Source organism: Labrus mixtus, chromosome 5 (assembly GCF_963584025.1).
Source record: "Labrus mixtus chromosome 5, fLabMix1.1, whole genome shotgun sequence".
Lineage (NCBI taxonomy): Eukaryota > Metazoa > Chordata > Actinopteri > Labriformes > Labridae > Labrus > Labrus mixtus.
Genome location: NC_083616.1, coordinates 5,371,078 through 5,385,721, shown reverse-complemented (window position 1 = coordinate 5,385,721; position 14,644 = coordinate 5,371,078). Strand labels below are relative to the sequence as shown.

Here is a 14,644-nt window from a genome sequence, read left to right as displayed (position 1 = left end):
CCACTGGTAGAGCCGTTGAGCTTAAACAGGGTCTTCACTTGGGTGAATTCTACCTGGTTCAGGAGACTGATGTGACACCACTTGTTCCCCCCACTGTAACTGAGTCAGATCATCCGCCGTCTGCTGCTCTCCCTGTCACACTGGATGGATCGCCTGTCACCGAGCAACAGAGGGCAGAGCTGTCGGCACTGCTGAAGAGATTTAGTAGTGTGTTCAGCCTGCCGGGCAGAAATACTGGCAGGTGCACGCTCGTCAAGCACCATATAAGGACTGGTGACCATCCGCCCATCAAACAGCGTGCCTATCGGGCGTCTCCTGAGAAAAGGGCTGAGATCGACCGTCAGGTAGCTGCACTTCTGGCTGATGGTGTGGTGGAGGAGAGTTGCAGTCCATGGGCTTCTCCTGTGGTGCTGGTTAAGAAAAAAAGGGGGTGATTGGAGATTCTGCATTGATTATCGTTGCCTCAACTCGGTGACGATCAAAGACTCTCATCCTCTCCCACGGGTTGATGACAGCCTCGACGCCCTCTCTGGCTCTTCCTGTTTCAGCACCCTCGACTTCTCTAACGGCTACTGGCAGGTGGAGGTGGTTGAAGAGGACCGTGAAAGACCGCCTTCACAACTGGCCCTGGCTTGTACCAATGGAAGGCCATGCCGATGGGTCTGACTAATTCACCAGCCACCTTCCAGCGCATGATGGAGCTGATCCTCACAGGTCTGCCATGGCACATCTGCATGGTGTATCTGGATGATATATTGATATACAGTCGCACATTCAAGGACCACCTCGCCAACCTGGAGGAGGTCTTGACCAGGATAGAGTCTACGGGCCTGAAGCTAAAAAGTGCCACTTTGCCAGGGATCACGTGGTGTTCCTGGGCCATGTGGTCTCCAGACAGGGCCTCCAACCTGACCCCCGGAACACCGAAAAGGTGAGCTCCTGGCCAACTCCCCGCTCTCCTTCTGAGGTTAGAGCTTTTGTGGGTCTCTGTTCATATTACAGGCGATTTGTGAAGAATTTCTCACAGTTTGCAGCCCCACTTAACCGCCTCGCTGGGAAAAATGTGCCTTTTGAATGGACTGCTGAGTGTGAGACGGCTTTCACATATCTTAAACGGGTGCACACATCTTCTCCAGTGGTCACATTGCCAAGCTTTGCACTTCCGTTCAAAGTCTATACGGATGCATCTAAGGACTCTGTTGGGGCGGTGTTGGCACAGGATGTGGACGGCCTGGAAAGGGTCATTGTCTATGCCAGCCAGGCTCTCACGCATGCAAAGAAGCGCTGGTCCACCTTTGACAGGGAGCTGAGGGCCGTGGTGTGGGCCGTGCATGAGTTTAGACATTATGTGGGACTGTCTGCCTTTACCATTGTGACTGATCATCGCCCACTGCTGGGGCTCAGGCACATGGCCATCGATAATGACCCCACAGGACGGAGGGGTCGTTGGGTGCTGGAGCTGGACCCTTTCAATTGGACCATTATGCACAAGGACGGCCCTAGCCATAAAAATGCGAACGCTCTTTCCCGCAGGCCCGTTACCCCTGGCTCTGTTTGGCGGACAACAGACCATGTTGTGGGCTCAGTAGACTGCTCTCCGGTCTCACCAGGAACACGATCTGACCTACAGACTGCTTATTCTCTCTGCTGCACTAACTCCGAACTGCAGGTCGCACAGCGCGAAGACTCTGACATTAGTGTGGTGCTGGCCTGGCTGGAGCATAACGCAGCACGACCACCTCACAGGCGCCTGGGGGGAGCCTCAGGTTGCCTTAAAAGGCTTTGGACTGAATTTGGCCGCTTGTCGGTCATTGATGGACTGTTGTGTAGGACTGTACTCTAATCAGCCACTGGAACACAGCAAGTTCAGGTTGTAATCCCCACATCTGTGGTGCCCGAACTGCTTCAGCATCAGCATGGGGTCTCCGCTGTGCACTTTTCAGCAGAACATGTGTGGGAGAAGGCCAGACAATCCCGCTACTGGCCTTTCATGCTGAGAGACATTAGGGTGTGGTGTGAGCAGTGCAAAGCCTGTCAGACTCGCAGGTCCCTGGTCCCCAAGCAGAAGGCTCCCATGGGGGGATCTCTGGTTGACCGCCCTCTGCAACGGGTGGCCACAGATATTCTGGAACTGCCTGTGACAACTCGGGGGAATAGGTACGTGTTGGTTGTGGAGGATTATTATAATTATAAGTTTGTTAATGTGTACGCCCTTCCAAACCAGACTGCTCACACGGTTGCTCACTGTCTTTTTGAGGAATATGTTTTTGTGCATGGGGTCCCTGAGGTCCTGCACACCGACCAAGGCCGCCAGTTTGAGGCAGACGTGATTCAGGGTCTCTGTCAGATGTTGGGGATCAAGAAAACGCGCAACACGGCGTACAATCCAAAGTCGGATGGAATGGTGGAACGCCATAATCGTACTCTGATTGACCAGCTTGCTAAGATGTTGCTCTCTCGTGGGGGCGAATGGGACAGTTATGTAAAACAGGTCTCTTTTGCATACAACAGCTCTAGACACGCCAGCACCCGGTTCACCCCCTTTTATGCGTGGTCGGGAGCCTGCTGATGTGCTTGTGCCTGGTGTTGTTTAAGACTCGCGTGGGGCCGGATCTCTGCCATGGTATGTGTCATCCATGGTGGATGGACTGGAGGCTGCTTTCTCAGCCGCCAGGCTCAATGCTGCAGAGGCTCATGAGAGACAAAAACATTGGAAGGGCCCATACCGGGTCATGGAGGCGTTGGCGTCTGGAGGTGAGGCTGCACTGACTTACCGCATCAGCAACCTTCTGGACTCTCTGGAGAGAACTCAGGTGGTTCACCATGACAGACTGAAACATTATACTTTGCCAGTGCCTTCAGGGACTGTTGGTGGCTTCCCTCCTACCCTTCAATCATCTCCTCTTTTGGAGGTTTCGCCACTCCCGTTGTCGTCACAGATGGTTGAGCAACAACTGACTGGGGGTGTGGACATGAGTCTGTATGGGGAGTTTTCGGGGCCTGAACTAGTACAGTCATGCAGGGGGCGTGTCCTGAGACCACCTTCATGTCGTCAGGATTTTGTGAGGTTCTGAGTTTGATGCTTGGTGTTTAATTCCCTCTTTCTGGGATGTGTTTTTACTGTTCATGTTAAGTTCATTTGAGTGACAACAGTGATACACAGGTTTTTTTTTTTCATGCTCAGGTTAAATCCTGATAGGGGACTGTTTTGAGAGGGTTCCTGTTGTCTCATGGGTGCCTGTGCCAATGTTTTATGTGAAACGCGTACGTTTCCAGTTGAGGGGGGGACGTATGTAACAGATTGTTGTGTTTGTTATATGTAATGTTTATCTCATTCGCTTTTAGAGTGAAGTGTCCCTAGAGAGTTACCGTAGCTGCCGTAAAGCAGTTGCTGTGGTTGTTATCCTGTTCGCGGTACACAGGTGTGTGTGGAATAAAGTGGAAGCCGTGGATAAAGAAGCTCCCCGTCTATGTGCCGTTTATTAGTTTCTTATTAAGTGTATCCGGTCCGACGAACCCAGAAAGCTCGGTTACAGTACTAAAGAATATCATTGAAATTGTAGCCTATTTACATTTTTCTATCACTTTTTACGTAACTCTCCTTGTTCGTTTGTTTGGTGATGGTCAGATTGAAAGTTTGTTCAAACACAGACGACACCAAAGACAGGTCTAATAACTTCATAGTCTACTTGCATAAATTGCAGTTCCGTTGAAAAGGCAGCTGGGGTTTATGTTCTTGGTGAAGTGCTGCACATCGTGGCTCCGTCATTGTCCGTGCAGGAGGTCCCGCTTATATTAAACGCTGTGGTTCTGACAAAGTGTCTTGCAGCGTGCAGGCGGTGCATTAAGGTTCCTGCTGCTCGCTTGGATGTGACTCTATGGTGAGACAAGCCTTGGAAATGGGAATGCATGTTTTATGTGTTGTCTTAGGAACCAGCCTCTCCAGCGAGTCGGTGGATCAAACTCCATCTGGTTGCCGCCCCAAAATCCCAAACTGATCTGAAACTAAAACTCTTCTGGCTGTGTTGCAACAGGCTGCTGTAGTTGTCTTAACATGTCAGTGTAATGTATTTTATCTTGTTAGTACTCTCACTTCTAAATAATTACTGCGCACATCTGTTTCATTAAGCAGGTTCTTAGGGAAGGAATAAGTCCAGGAAGAACTTGCAAAGCACTCACTAGCGATGTTTGGGTTGAATGTATTTTAGCAAAGTAGACGTGTGCAAGGCTTTGCATGCAGTTTCCTGAGTACTTGAAATTGTGATTTATTTTTGTGATCTTCTTTTTTGAGTCCTGGGAAGGGGTAAGTAAATGCTCTTTATTCACGTTTGTGCACACAAACTTCTGGCCACCCCCGCACAAGTAAGTGCCCCAGTTGGGCCCCCCAAAGTCCCAAAAGTGTGGGAACACCCCCTGTCCATCAGACTCAGTTAGCGACCAGCTGGTTAAAACTGTGGAGTATTTACAGTGAGAGCCAGATTTACCCCTGAGGCCAAAATAAAAGACTCATCACACCTGATGCTGAGGAGGCTCCTGTACCTACTAGATGCTTCAGTTGCTGCCTGTGTGCTAACTCATTGGACATCTCTGCTTGATCCTGCTATAATATGTCAAGTCAAGTACATTTTAATTTAATGCTTTTAAGTGTGGATGATCTGATGTGCTCCTCTTATCAGTCTTCTCCCTGTGATTCAGAATAGTGATATGTTGTTCGCTGCTAACAGAGAAGAAAAGCACTTGCAGTCCTCAGCTGAGGTTTGTTTTCTGTGGAACATTGTTGAGTTGTGAAGCTGCCGTAGGTGGGACTAGTTTATAGCTTTAATTTGTATTTATTATCATCATTCTTACAGCTTCTGAACACCACAATCATTCCATGTGTATTCTAAGTTTGGTTCAATTCTCATGTTCCCCATTGCCTAAAATTTTCTTTATGTAAAGTAGTTTGACACAAGTGTCTTGGAAGGTGATAGGAAGGCAAACTCAGCAGATGATGTTTTTCCAGAGGTGAGCATTTATTTACAGTGATCATCCCAACACGTGTTTACTTCATAAAACAACAAAAGTTCAATGAAAATCTGGTAAATTAACACATAGCTAAATCAGATTAAGGCCTGTGTTAAAGGCACCACGTCCTCACCTCTTCCCCCGCAGAAACAAATGTCTCCTGATTTTATAGACGGCCCCATTAACAAAATGGCCGCACCTGGGTTAAGCACAACTCACATAGGGAGTTTCACTTTCCTCTTACTGCAAAGAAATACAAATAAACCCTTTAAACCTTTAACATCAGATCATTTACTCAACTAAATTAACTTCAAATACTTCAATTATATTTGACCTGTAACTTACGTAAGAAAGAAATGATAAGACAGAAAACATTTCTCAGAGAACAAAACCCTTTCAGATGGTCTGCTCCAGTGATGTCAGCGATGACATCATCAACCCTAGAAATACCCAGGAAGTGCTGGGCCAGCCCCTTTAGCTGCATGGGACCACATGGAGAACTGGAGAACAGAACAAACAAAAGTAAGTATGGATAACAGACAAACAATGATATATAATACATATATAAAATATATTATAGCAAAATACATGACTGTAAAGAATATGATTGATGATTTGATTTGATATTAAAAGAAGATTTAAGTGACAAGTGGAGAATAACAAAAGAGCATCTCACCCACTTTGTCACACTTTATTTAAAGGTCCAATCTGTAAGATATTTACTGAATGAAATGATAAAGTGATCTTACGATATGATCAGACATTAAGGAAACATGCTATGTTGAAGTGTTGTCTTCTCTGACAACCAAACAGCAGCCAGTATGTGCTCCATCTAACTTTAGATTCTGGTCCTGAATGCTCTGTAGTGATGTTACGTTTGACACCGAGGCTTTGAAGCGTGTCGAGTAGGATGGGCATTTCTAGCCGAGGCCCCGTATCGAGGCTCGTGTCATTTTCAGAGAAGCGCGTCATCGGTGACAAACGAGGCCTCACTTCGAGTAGAACTACGTCATTGATTTGTTTGTGTTTCGGATAAAAGGAAGCAAAACCCACTTGTCATGTCTCCTCGTGAGTTTGCGTTAGTTGGTTGGTTGTTTAGTGAGAGTTCGTGGTTGAGAGTTGGAGTTGGAGTTTTGGTTTTTTTATTTTGAGAAATGGAGCCTGTGAGAAAAAGGAAAACGTCTCCTGTTTGGGAACATTTTGAGTTGTCATCTCCCAATAAGGTAAACGTTAAAAAACGTTAAAACAAAACATTTCTTCAGCGGTACCAGGAACTGAACTTGGGCCTCTATGTCGAGGTGGCGCCGCCATAACCATTGTGCTACAAAGCTTTCATGTGTTACTTCGCTGAATCGCTTGAATTAGTTGTTATTATTTCTGTCACTGTCATCATTTTCTGTATTTATTATCAATGGCTTATTATTTTGATTTGAAGGTGAAGTGCTTGGTGTGCTTTAAGGAGCTTGCCTATAGCAACAACACCTCATCAATACTAAGGCATTATCGAGCTGTCCATGAGAATGTACAGCCTGATAATAGGCCAGGAACCAGGCAAGGTTTGTATTTTTTCCCCTGTAATTTGCTTTGCTTCATCACAATCATACTGAAATACATGTTGACTAAAATACATTAACATTTTCGTTTTGTCCTAGGTTCCAGAAAGCAGGTGTTGGATGATGCTTTGGTCAACACGGTCATTAAGGACACTCAGCCTTTCATGGTGGTGGAGGATGAGGGGTTTAGGGAGCTGGTCCAAAAGCTCGACCCTACCTACAAGGTGTGTGTGTGTGTGTGTGTGTGTGTGTGTGTGTGTGTGTGTGTGTGTGTGTGTGTGTGTGTGTGTGTGTGTGTGTGTGTGTGTGTGTGTGTGTGTGTGTGTGTGTGTGTGTGTGTGTGTGTGTGTGTGTGTGTGTGTGTGTGTGTGTGTGTGTGTGTGTGTGTGTGTGTGTGTGTGTGTGTGTGTGTGTGTGTGTGTGTGTGTGTGTGTGTGTGTGTGTGTGTGTGTGTGTGTGTGTGTGTGTGTGTGTGTGTGTGTGTGTGTGTGTGTGTGTGTGTGTGTGTGTGTGTCAACAGAACTATTTAAATTGGACAATTATACACTTCTTCTCTTCCTCAGGCTTTAAAGGCCATGGTGGCTGCTAAGTATGAGGAGACCACGGAGAAGGCCCAGGTGCAGAAGGTGGTGGCTGTCAGTCTCACGTCTGACATGTGGACTTCCATCAATATGGACGCCTACCTTGCCGTGACGTGTCATTTCATCGATGAGAATGACAAGCTTGCCACTGTGCTGTTGGGAGTGGAGAATTTCCCAATAGCCACACTGCAGAGAACATAGCTCAGGTGAAAACCAACCTCATGGAGGAGTGGGGCATAAAGTAAGATGCCTTGTAACTGATGCTGCAGCAAACATGATTGCTACAGGCAAAATCCTACAAGTGAGGCATGCTATATGTATTGCGCACTCCCTAAACTTGATTGTAAGAAAGGCTTTTGATCAGACCCCTGGCCTTAATGAATTGCGCACCAAATCCAGGAAGATGGTGACATACTTCAGGACAAGCACCACTGCAAAAGAGAGGCTGACCCAGGTGCAGGAGCAGATGGGAAGACCATTACTTAAAATGATACAGGAGGTGGACACTCGCTGGAACAGCACCTTCAGCATGTTTGAGCGTCTGTATGGTCAGAGAGAGCCAGTGGGGGCAGCTCTGGCCTCTCTAAATACAGACCTCACCCCGCCTCATGCACAGGAATATGAGGCCATTAGAGAGTGCCTGCTTGTGCTGTCCCCATTTCAACAGGCCACAGTGGAACTCTCTGAGGAGAAAAGAGTGTCTGCCTCTAAGGTTATACCAATTCTGAAAATGCTGCAACATGCTGTAAACTGTGAAGCACTGAACATGAAAAATGACATGGCTGTCCGACTGGCTGAAAACCTGGTCAGACGTATTAGGGAAATCTTGGTTAATGTGGAGTCCATGAGCATAATGACAATGGCAACCATGCTGGACCCAAGGTTCAAAAGTCTTGGGTTCCTCAGCCAGTCAAAGGCCAGTGAGGCAGTTAGGCGACTGAAAGCGGAGTGTGCCAGCATTATTAAAACCCCAGATGTTCCTCTATTGCCATCAGACACACCAGCACAACCGTCAACCTCAACCCAGGCTGCTGGGTCTGCAACAACCTCTGGTAATTTTTATGTTTACTGCTCAGTTTGTGAATTGTTGTTGACATATAAGTCCTGGTATATTCGTATCATGTGAAGTAGAATTACTGGCAATAATGTATTTTTCTACATTTATTAGGTGGAAACCTGTGGTGCCTGCTGGACAACAGTGTGGACCAGAGCAGAAGAAGCTGCAATGCCACCGCTGATGCTACAATTGAGGTCCAGCGCTACCTCAATGAAACAAACCTCCCAAGATCAGATGACGTACTGCTTTATTGGAAAAGACAAAAGTCTGTCTACCCCCACCTCTACCAGCTGGCACTACAATTCTTGTGCACACCAGCGTCCTCTGTACCACGTGAAAGGGTGTTCTCCAAGGCTGGGGAAATTGTTTCCAAAAAACGGAATTGACTGAGCCCAAAAACTGTGAAACAACTTTTATTTTTAAATAAAAATCAATAAAAAATCTTCCCTTTTCTTCCCAGTTGCAAAAGCACCTTCAATTTCACTGCTCTCACTGAAGCACATTCACTTTCACTGCCCAGTTACACAAGCACTCTGTTCCCAGTAAGCCTCCAGAAGCACTTTTACTGCCCAATCAAACTCCATAATGTTGTCCCTCTTTCTTTCAATCTTCCTTTTTTCCTGGACTTGTAGTTAACATAAGTCCTCAAACTTGTTGAACAATAGATTTATATATATTATTGTTTCATAGGCTATATCTTGATAGGAAATCATAAAATAAGATCACCGAATGATAATATTAACTAAGGTATGTTATAAAGTAATATCACGTGAATCCTTATTGGTTGCCGCAGTAGAACAATTTGCTATAACATGTCAGTAATGCAATGGCATGTGATGTGATCAATAATCATTTGGCTGCTCTAAATTGTTTTGACCAGTAGGTGTCACTAGTGTACACTGTGTTAAATGAGGCCTCGAGTAATGAATCTATTTGCGATACAATTGGCTGGAAAGCCTCATTGCTTCACAAAGCCTCATTTCGCCATCACTAATGCTCTGGATTTGTTTGGACCAGAGAAGATAGAACCAACAGGTGTTGCAGCGATGGAAGCAGCAAGAGAAGTGGTTCAGATAGAAGTGATTGTACCCGACCTAAAAAGCCTCTGCATGTTTCTAATAAGCTCCACGAGCAGAAACGTGCTCAAACTAGGATCAATATTGGAGATGCTTTTGAAAAATGGAGAGAGGTTAGAACACAGAAAGGTTTACAGACCGATGCAGAGCTGGATAAACACTGAAGCTTCAGTGTCCACCACATGACAACCTGCATGAGCATCGACTCTAGAGAGGAGGGGGCGGTGGGAGACAGCTCTCTACAATGTTTTGAATCTGGACTGCAGTACCCATTTTAAACACTAAGTGTCAGAGTTACATACTGCTCCTTTAAGTACTGCTATACATCAGTAAGTTCACAGCCCAGTATTCTGATTGGGCGAGAGGCACTCCATGAGTACTGAAAGTACAACATCACTTTTTATTATGTGTTTCACTCCGTCAGGTGTTCTGAATATACCGTAAAACTTCAAATAAAAGCTCATTCAAATTTAAGGCCCAGTATCTTTTCCTAGCCTGGTGTTGGTGCACGTTTTGATCCAACATATATTAACAAGGTTGTCTCCCTCTCTCCCCCACAGTCCAGCAGCTTGGTATGGTTGGGCTGTTAAAGCAAAGATCAAAACAAATCAGTGATTTGTGATTTAATTTGTTTATTCATATTCTAAGACTAACCCTATTATTAAAGTATGTAAAATATATTTAAAAAATTTAAGCCCAGGCTTTAAATCAAAGTGTGACGATATTTTACAATGCCGTATGAAATGCTTGTACTTACATATACTCACTCATTTCTTGATTAAGTACTTCTCTATAATGCTACTTTAAACTTTTGTTTCAAACTGGAATAGCGATACCTCCGTTATTCTGAAGCCTCTCCTCCAGCGTCACACCTCCAACCCCCCTCCTTAGCGTCGTCACAAAGGAGTTATAAATCAGAACGCATCATAATTAAGCAACATTAAGCAGCGGACAAAATTCTCCTTTGCTCGAGCTGCAATCGCTTGTGGCCTGCATTGTTGTGTTAGCATGCTAATGTTAGCACACTTTGGTTAACTTTCTTCTAGTTCTTGACTAAAACAGCTTTACACACAAGGCCGTCCCGTCCATGTAAACATGATGTAAACACAGCCCGACAACAGTACAGATGGCAGGACTCGAGCTTCTCACTCGTTGTAGACAGTCATGACTCAGAGACATTTACAGAGGAGATATTTGGTTTCTGATATGTTTATGTGTAAAATGTTGCACATTCTTCCTTTAAGTCTGAAATGAAACATGATGAACTTGACAAAGAATGAAATTGATTAAGATAAAAAACGGTTTGAAAAAGAGCAACACAGTTAGATTTTGACAAAAGAAGAACTGTTGCATGAACAAACAGACGACCATCATACTCTTAGCCTGAAGAAGAAGAAGAGAGGAGTGTTTGGATAAGAACACATCAACAGTCAGACTTTGTGTTTGTTCCTTGTTTTCCTTTTAATTTGCAGAAGTTTGCTTTTTACAAAATCAACAAAGAGAGAACGCTTTTCAAGGGATAAATAAATACAAACTTTCCTTTTTTTTTCATTTTTGTCCAAGACTTTGATTTTGTCTGGACAACAAAGAAGGCAACAGGTGATACAACAACATGATAAATTATCACTGCAAAACAAAAAGCCATAATCTATCTGCTTTAGGCACTGCATGTCCAGCATAAAGTACATCAGCACAACAAACTGTAAACTGCGTTTCATTGCATAGCACACACTGCCCCCTGCTGGTTGTTTGATGCAACAACAAACATGCATAAATAGAAAAGGCACAGTAACCTGAACAATAATACACTGCAGGTTATTCTAAACAGTCTACATTACATGAAGCTCTTTGTATCATATAGCAGCGGCGCAATTCAGCAAGTTGACTTTTTAATCTCCATATATATATATTTTTTTAATTAAATAATAGAACCAAACCCATCAGACACTGACTGTAGTATAAATGCAATGGCAGAAAAAAATATGTTTCATACCATCTTTGGTTTAAACACATGATGTTATCTGCCTTTAGAGGAGACCTAAAGGAGATAACATGATATGACTCCCCAGCTCTTTGGATGAAGAAGTAAAAGCACCAGCAGTAGATATTTAGTTTTGAGTGCTGCCTGCTCCAAAGTCAGGCTGGATTGTATCAGCGACAAACACACTGACATAGGTTCTTGTGAGGCTGCAGCTACGAGGGACTTTAATCCTTATTATGATTGCATATGGCTTATTGGTTTGAGTCAAGGTAAATGCATTACACGTCCTTCTCTCTGCATATTTTGTTCTGATGTTACAACCTTCAGTTCAATAGCAACCTTCAAAAGCCGAGGTTCAAGGTGCTTCTGCAGGTGCATGTATTGATGGATGGGGTTCTAATCTGGATGTTTGTCCGAGGGCTGTTCCCCTCTCAGAATTAGGTCAGCCTCATCAGATTTGGCTGATTTAGCTTCTACTATAATTTTATTTTTTTTCAGTTTAGCTTCACAACAAATGTGTGTATGGAACAACTATGACTTTCAAGTTTAAAGATTGACAATCACACATACGGAACATTTCCAGCGGACCAGTCTCTAAAGACGTTTTCACAAATGCAATCCTGAAAATGTCCAGAAATTGTCAGACCCCTAGCCCTGTTCAGACTGATTTTTTTTTTGTTGTTGTTGCAAAAATGCAGTTACTAGTCTCAGCCTTCATCACGTCTTTGAACATTCATATTGATTCTGCGACGGCGTAATATCGGTGTCCCAGTCTGTGAATTCACATTCAGGGTTGCTGAAGCACGGCACAGTGAGAGCTCCACAGACACACACACAGTCAGACATGGACACACAGTCAGACATGGACACACAGTCAGACATGGACGCACACACAGTCAGACATGGACACACACACAGTCAGACATGGACACACACACAGTCAGACATGGAAACACAGTCAGACATGGACACACACAGAGTCAGACATGGACACACACACAGTCAGACATGGACACACAGTCAGACATGGACACACACACAGTCAGACATGGACACACAGTCAGACATGGACACACACACAGTCAGACATCGACACACAGTCAGACATGGACACACACACAGTCAGACATGGACACAGTCAGACATGGACACACACACAGTCAGACATGGACACACACACATTCAGACATGGACACAGTCAGACATGGACACACACACAGTCAGACATGGACACACACACAGTCAGACATGGACACACACACAGTCAGACATGGACACACACACAGTCAGACATGAACACACACACAGCGCTGCGCTCCCCCATTGACTCCGCTAAAACCGTCTCTCACCTGTAACTCTTCTGTTCCTACCACCAAAGACGGTACAGAGGGGGGGATCACTTCCTCCCCCCATTACTCCTCCACAACATTCAGATTAAAGGCGTAAATATCTAAATAGTGCTACTGAAATCTTCCTGAGTTGGTTGTTCACATGTCTCTCACAGCAGGAGACTGTCCCTGTCTGACATGTTTGGGTGTCTCAAAATTGAGAAAGAGAGGGAGAGACAAAATACGTAGAGGGGGGGGGGGTTCTTTTGGTGAGTGGGAAAAGTGAAAAGGTTACCATTTGAATTTTTCTGAGTTACCAATCATCACCCAGCACCCCCGACCTAATGGCTGTGTCTCCAATGACTTTGTGTCCTTTTCAAAAGGCTACTTGTGTCATTATTTTAAACTTTGTTTCAAGCTCTCATACGTGTTAATCTCCTCTTTCAGCAGCTAGAATGACCCTGGGAGAAGTCCTGCCAACTGTGAAGCAGTTGTGACGGATTAAAGCCGTTGGCGATGAGCAGTTTGTTAAAAGTGCACCTGTCGTACTCCAGATTCTGGATTTGGAACAGGTTCCTGAGGAAGAGCAGGCTGCGGGAGTATACGGGCCTGACACCCAGCACACGCAGACACAAACCCACATAGACGTCCTCCAGGGGGATCATCCCAACAAACCTGGATGCCCAGGAGATCCTGGCAGCCAGGTCTGCAGAGAACACATACCCGGCTCCAGACACATAAGGCGGGAAGCTGTCCTCGGGGTACAGCTCCTCTGACACATACCACTTGCTGTTGATGTCCCGCCTTGGCTTGCCGTCCCATATCACTGAGCCGGTGATGAAGCCCTGCCTGGGAGAGCCCCCCAGGCGTCTCATGAGGTAGAACACATTCACAAAGATGTCGGCGTCCACTTTCATGGCATAGGAGACATTTGGACAGTGGGTCGCCAGCCAGTTCATCATCATCATAGTCTTGATTGTCAGGTTCTGATAACTGTCCTGGAAGTTCATCTGGATGATATCTGCGTGTTTCCTGCTCTCCTCCTCCAGCTCCTTCTGGCTCCTTGACCCCTGTCCCTCCTCAGGTAAGCCCACATAGAACAGGGTAAGGGTGTCCTGTCTTGGAGCACCCCATGTTTTTCTGATGGCTTCCCTTGCTGCAGCTTCCAGAGGTGCAACTGGTACCATAAACACCAGAAAGGGCTTTTTGTCTTTGCATACAGACGGCTGGTTGAGAAGATAGCGGTATGTTTCAGGGGATAGGACTCTGTACTCCTCCGCGGGGAGGGGACTTGGCTCTGCCGGATGTTTACTCTGTGTTACTCTGTCCACTAAGATCTGAACAGAGAGGACAAGCGCAATGAAAAAGCAGAGTAACTTCACTAACCTCCAGGAAGAAGTTATCCCCATTGCCTTAGCAAGTCCGCTTCACTCTGTGCTCCTGGAACAAGTCCGACATGAAACTGTAGAGTTGAGGAAATCCCCCTCCCTCCTCTGACCCGCCGCTGCAGCACGCGGAATGGGGAGGGGTCGGACATGTGAACCCTCCTTTTATCACTCTCTGCCCAATTCCGCGATCCGCGGCGAGGACCGTCCGGACGGCGGCCGCTAGTCCGAGCAGGACGAACCAGGAAATGGATTTCTACCGGAGACGGCATGGGACGGTCAGGAGGGAGGTCCACAGCTGTGGGTATGATGTCATAGGAGCCTCGTTCTGATTGGTTGATTTCATAAATAATTCAAACAGAACTCAGGACTTCCGATAACGAGACAGCAAAAAAGAAAAAGAGACAGTGTGAGATCTATGTTCAGAACCATCAACAAGGAATACAGATCATTTTAAGAAATGAAGTTTTTTATTTTCTCCCCAAAATAAACTCTCTGTTCACGTTACAATAAATTATTAACTATTAGTAATTCTTTAATCTGGCAAGATTTTACAACAAGGAATACAACTTTTTTTTTCAACTTTATTTACAAAAATTGTTAAGTACATCAGGATTCAATGACAGGAACGAAGTTATAAGATCGAGGTACTGCTACAAATAAATGTATAAAACAATGA

General features: G+C 45.2%; 1 protein-coding gene across 1 annotated transcript; it reads right to left on the bottom strand.

Moving 5' to 3' along the window:
• Positions 1-10,707: 10,707 nt before the first annotated feature.
• LOC132973811 (beta-1,3-galactosyltransferase 2-like) lies at positions 10,708-14,244 on the bottom strand. The gene has a single exon (XM_061037423.1). The coding sequence runs from the start codon at positions 13,987-13,989 to the stop codon at positions 13,024-13,026; it is 966 nt and encodes a 321-aa protein (XP_060893406.1). The 5' UTR covers positions 13,990-14,244; the 3' UTR covers positions 10,708-13,023.
• Between the last annotated feature and the right edge of the window lie 400 nt (positions 14,245-14,644).